This window comes from Lemur catta, chromosome 6 (genome assembly GCF_020740605.2).
Source record: "Lemur catta isolate mLemCat1 chromosome 6, mLemCat1.pri, whole genome shotgun sequence".
Taxonomy (NCBI): domain Eukaryota; kingdom Metazoa; phylum Chordata; class Mammalia; order Primates; family Lemuridae; genus Lemur; species Lemur catta.
Window position 1 is genome coordinate 7,407,616 of NC_059133.1, and position 6,000 is coordinate 7,413,615.

Below are 6,000 nucleotides of genomic sequence, written 5' to 3' on the forward strand. Positions count from 1 at the left end.
AACTTTTTTTTTTCTTCTTCTTCAGTTTGGACGTCACAGACTAAACCCAGAAAACAGAACACTGGGAAGTCTTCGAAATGTTCTCTATCTTCTTCACCAACGAGTAAGGTGAGCTTTATAGATGCTTCACCTTCTGTCCACTCTTTCAAAACCTGTCTCTACCAAGGAACAGCTGGATTTGCTTCTCTTATACCACTGCCTTGGCAATGGCAGCCTCAAAAACCTGTCTTGAATGCTGTGCTCAGACATTTCTCATTTTAGGAGCTTGATATAATATGACAGCATTTTGGCACTGGGTATGGTGCCTCATCCCTGTAATCCTAGCACTTTGGGAGGCTGCTGAGGGAAGATCACCTGAGGTCAGGGATTTCAGGCCACCCTGGGCAGCATAGAGAGACCCTGTTTCTACAAAAAAAAATTTTAAAAATCAGAGACCTCATCTCTCCAAAAAAAAAAAATTTAGCCAGGGCTGATCCCACACACCTGTAGTCCCAGCTACTCAGAGGCTGAGGTGAGAGAATCGCTTGAGCCTAGGAGTTTGAGGTTGCAGTGAGTTGTGGTTGCACTACTGCATTCCAGCCTGGGTGACAGAGCAAGACTGTGTCTCTTTAAAACAAACAAAAGAAAGACACCATTTTAGGAAACTATGGAAGCATGGAAAAGTTCAGGTGCTTATTCTTTGTTAGTTACAGATATGCAGAACTCCTTCAGAAAGGGAACCCTCCTGTAATCTAATCTGCTTGAGTGGTGCTCATCAATGGCATACCCCATGACCTCTCTTGGGAATGTAACATCTGCTTATAGAGTTAGCAGTAGTAGTAGTATTAGTGGAGAAGAGAGAGCGGAGTGGAAAGAGTAATGTAGTCCCAGCTACTCAGGAGGCTGAGGCAGGAGGATCGCTTGAGCCCAGGAGTTTGAGGTTGCTATGAGCTAGGCTGATGCCATGGCACTATAGCCTGGGCGACAGAGTCAGACTCTGTCTCAAAAAAAAAAAAAAAAAAAAGTAATAATGATGATGATGATATTGTAAGAATAACTTAACATTTCTGAGGGTTTGCCATATGGCAGACACTAAGTTACATGCTACATGTGGGTAATCTCAATCCTAATACTAGCTCTGTGAGGCAAGAACTATTGTCATTTCTCTGTTTCATTTAAAGAAACTGACAGGGAAGTCAGATGAGTCAAGGACTTCCTTTGAAGCAGAAGCTGCTATAACTTTATTATTGTTTCTAGATAGAAGATACTTTGAAAAAAATTTATTATAAAAATAGAATACGCATGGGATAAAAAAATAAAATCAAAGATAAAGAATTGGTATAAGGTAAAAAATTCTCACCATACAAAATGTTGGGAAGGGTGTGAAGTAAGCAGAACTTTCCTATGCTACTGGTGGGAATGTAGAATAGTGTAACAAATGCTCTAGAAAGCATTTTGGCATTTTCTTTAAAAAGTTAAACATACACCTCCTATAGGACCAAGCCATTCCACTTCAAGGTATTTACCCAAGAGAAATGAAAGTATATGCCTACACAAAGACTTGTGTATAAATGTTAATAACAGCTTTATTTGTAAGGGTTAAAAACTGAAAACAACCCAAATGTCCATCATTGGGTGAATAGATACCCAAACATAAGTTGTGATATATCCATACAGTAGAAGACTACATGGACATAAGAAAGAAATTATTGATACATATAACAACATGGAAGAATCTCAGAATAATTATACTGAGTGAAAGAAATCAGACAAAAAAGAATTCATATTATATTATTCCACTTCTATAAAATTCTAGAAAATGCAAACTAATCAATACTGACAAAGTCAATGGTTACCTGGGGCCAGCATAGGCAGAGGAAGGGAATGATTATAATGGATATGAGGATACTTTCAGGGGTGGTGGATATGTTCACTATCTTGAGTGTGTTGATGGTTTCATGAGTATATATTAATATATAAGTCAAAACTCATCAAATTGAGGTCAGTTAAACTTCAGTAAAAGGTGTAAGTACATGCCTACATAATCCTTGTTTTCTTCTCTCCTTATTCTTTTTACAAAAGGTAGTCACTGTTAATGGCTGAGTATATATATTTCCAGAATATTATATAAAATATATATTAGCAACATATATATGCAACTTGTGTTTTTATAAACTTAATATCACAAACATCCCTTCACATTGATATCTACAAACTTAATCTTATTTTTTGTAGTGACTGCCTAGTTTCCTATTACATAATATGACCTGATTTATTTACCAATACTTATTGATGAATATTTAGGTTGTTTCCAGGTCTTTGCCTTTACAAACATTGATGATGAACAGCCCATAAATTTGGCTCTGTACATATGACTGATTATAATTGTAGAGAAAATTCCTTTAACTAGTGAAATTACCTAGTTAAGGAGTTTGAACATATAAAAGTTTGATAGACATTGCCAAATTGCCCCAAAAATGTAATACCAATTTCCGTTTCTACCAGCATTGGGAGATTGAAGAAAGATACGTTAACAAGAAAGTTTAAGAAGGGAGTGTTAAATGGAAATCTATGGGGTTATATAGTTTTCAAATCCAGTGTGTTTTCACATCTCTTATCTTATTTGGTTCTCACTCAACCTTATAGATGTAGAAGGGTGATTATTTTGCAGATCAGGAAACAGATTTAGAGAAAAAGTGACAGATACACCAAACAGATAGAGGCAGAGTCAGATGTTCAAAGTCAGATGCTCAGTAAGTACTCAGGAAGGACTGAATAAATAAAGAGCTTTCATTCTGTCCATTAGAATGTTCTGCAATAGTGGAAATGTCTGTACTGTCCAGTAGTGTTGCCACTAGTTGTGTGTGGCTATTGAGCCTTGAAATATTCCCAGTGCAACTGAGAAACTGAATTTTTAATTTTTTAAAAATGTTAATTGGCACACATGGCTAGCGAATACTATAATGGATAGTGTAGTATACCATACCAGGCCTCTCCAAACTTATGTGTGATTAAGAATCACCTGAGGTGCTTGTTAAAATGCAGGTTCATGCCTCCCTTCTGGGGTGGGGCCTGGCAATCTACATTTCTAAACAAACCCTGGTGCTTCTGATGCGGTTGGACCTCACCTTGAAAAGCACTGAGGTAGAATTTCTTGGGTTTCTTGGGTTAACGTAGTTCAAGTTAGTCAATGAACTAGAAATTCATTGCAACTGGTCTTTTCATTCCTCTTTATCACATGATTTCCCCCTAATAATAGGTTTCATACAGCATATGTATAAAATATATTAATAGCAATATCTTCTAAATGGAGCATTTGATTAGTTTTAATATCTCAGTGTGCATACTGTATATAGCCCTGAAGTTGCTGATGAATTAGCATATGAAATTAATTCACTGTAAACAATTAGCTTTGGAGAGATCATTTGTTCTGAATTCTTGGTTCAGCCAAAGCATTCTTCTCTGAGGTTAGAGCAGTGGTTCTTAAGGGTTGGTCCGCAGGCTGGCATCATCATCTGTATCACCTGGGAGCTTGTACAAAATGCAAATTCTTGAGTCCCATCCCAAGCTTAGTGCATTAGAAACTGTGGGCATGAAACACCCAATCAGTGTTTTAGCAAGCCCTTCAGGTGATTCAGATGCATGCTAAATTTGAGAATCACTGGGTTAGAGGATCAAGTGGATGGGAAGTCTGAGAATCAGGTAGCTTTTCATGTCTGTCTCTTTCTCTAGTTCTCTTGAGGCTAAAATGATATAAACCTGTTGGCAGCTTTCCTGCCATTTAGGAACTGTTAAGTTGAAACAACTGAGTTGGGACAGCAGTAACGTGAAGATCTAAATGTTTTTAGATCTCAGATTTTGGCATTAAGATGGTTTTAGGAGATTTTAGGATCTACATCCTATCAGTGGATATTGTCAACATTCTGATAATTAGTGGTGACTATAAAAACAAAGTATTGATGGCTCATGAATACTAAACTTTCATCAGTCCCCAGACACCTTTAAAGGTAAGTTCTTTGATAACAGAAGTCTGTGTTGAAATCTGAAACCTCCATTGCTTATTTTGATCAAAGTACCTATCCAGGTAGCAGGCATGTTTCTGTGATAAAGGAATTGACTTTTATAAAGAAAACTTTTGTTTTTTCAAACCTCTTTTCTCTTAGGCGTTTTGGAATAATGGGACTCTACAAAGGCCTTGAAGCCAAACTGCTGCAGACAGTACTCACTGCTGCTCTCATGTTCCTTGTTTATGAGAAACTGACAGCTGCTACCTTCACAGTTATGAGGCTGAAGAGTGCAGGCAAGCACTGACACGCCTTCCAGTGGGAAGAATGGAGGATGCTGAGATGGGGAGTTTCCTTCTGAGTAAAGAGAAGCGATTTTCCTTTTACTCTGACTCCTTCCACCACAAATTTTACCCTCACTGGTTTGAAAGGCATCGAAGAGTAAATGGGAAGTATAGCCAGCTGAACCTGTTGCCCCCTTACTTTTTATAATGGCTGGTTGGATTTGGGGGTGGTAGTTGGACTAATATAAAAAGAAAATATTATTGAAAACCTAAAAATGAAAGTTTGTGGAGGTTTATTGGTTTTCTTAAGGGAAATGGACTATTTTGCTCTTGTGTGTAATCTATTTCAATTTTTCTTATACATATCAGCTGTTCTCTTTCCCTGAACTCTTCCTCTGGTTTTAGGACAAATTTAATAACATGCAGTTCTCCTCAGATATTTTTGTATGTCTTAATCTTGATATTTCCCTCACTAAAAATAATATTGTGACCGTGCCATGGGTATGACTTTATTTTTGTTGGGCTTTTTTTCTCCTCCTTAAGGACAGGTGTCTTTTTTAGTACATGAGCTATTTATTTTGTGGGGAGATGAAAATTATTAATCTCAAATGATTCTCTTATAAACTATTTACAAATGTCACTTATTCATTAGTGTTTGACATTATTTTTAAAATATTTATTTTGAATCAACTCTTTGATTACAAAAGGCTTGAGGTTTTATGTCCATCCATACAGGCCCCAATCAGTCAAACCCCAATAAATTGTCAGCACAAAAGACATTCTTGAAAAGTTGCTCTCTATTAAGGTACTACATTGGGTTTGCAACCAGATGGTAAAAATCATAAAACCCTGGGATATTATCTCCCTTTATAAACTCTTGGCATAGGATGTATGTTTTGAGAATAAACATCTGATTGAGGTTATTTCATTTGGAATATGAAAGACTCCCTGGAGTCTTGCTGAAAGTGTGGTCCATCAGACATTAGCATTGCCATCAGCTGAGAGCTTGCTTGCATGCAGCCCAAACCTTGTGATTCATATTCTACAGTTTACCCAGATCCCCAGGTGATTCATATCCACACTAAAGTTCAGGAACCATGAGGCCCCTGAGCCAACAGAAAAAGTGATTGGTTTTGATCATAGAAACCAAGGTAAAGATAGTTCTCAAAGGAATGATAGACTAATGTATTAAAATGACCTCTGAAGACATCTAAGAGTCCTACCTATGTCATCATTTGCTTTCACCTCATAGCATATTGTTAAGATGGTAGGACTTTTATCATGTAGCTAGGAGTAGATTTAAACATCTCAAGCCACTAAAGAAGCAAATTCTCTTAACATTAGTAGAACAACTCTGAATTCCTATGATTTAGTTTTTGTCCCTATAACAAAATGACAGATTTTTCATTTATAAGTCTGTGATTCAGGCAACAGAGTGAGACTCTGTCTCAAAAAAAAAAAAAAAAAGTCCGTGATTCAGTCAGAGGAAGTAATAATGAAATATTTCATTATTTAGAATTTAGTTCAATTTTCAGAGTGGAAATTTCTTTCTCTTATTTCCCCTCTTTAGTCCCCATGGTAATTTCAAAATATATGATTATTAAACTAGTAGTAATTGAAAGAACGTTGTGTTGTTCTAGAAAATAAAAATTAAACTGGGCACGGTGGCTCACAACTGTAATACCAGAGACTTGGAAGGCTGAGGCAAGAGGATTACTTGAGCCCAGGAGTTT

The 6,000-nt window shown here is 36.8% G+C and overlaps 1 protein-coding gene across 1 annotated transcript in view; it reads left to right on the forward strand.

Annotated features, from left to right (window-relative positions):
• SLC25A17 (solute carrier family 25 member 17) overlaps positions 1-5,042 on the forward strand; it is a 28,463-nt gene extending 23,421 nt beyond the window's left edge. Inside the window, exons 8-9 of the mRNA XM_045554838.1 lie at positions 26-108; positions 4,143-5,042. Coding sequence (XP_045410794.1) covers positions 26-108; positions 4,143-4,290 — 231 coding nt within the window. The 3' untranslated portion in view covers positions 4,291-5,042. The remainder of the gene's footprint in view (positions 1-25; positions 109-4,142) is intronic.
• Positions 5,043-6,000: the final 958 nt, after the last annotated feature.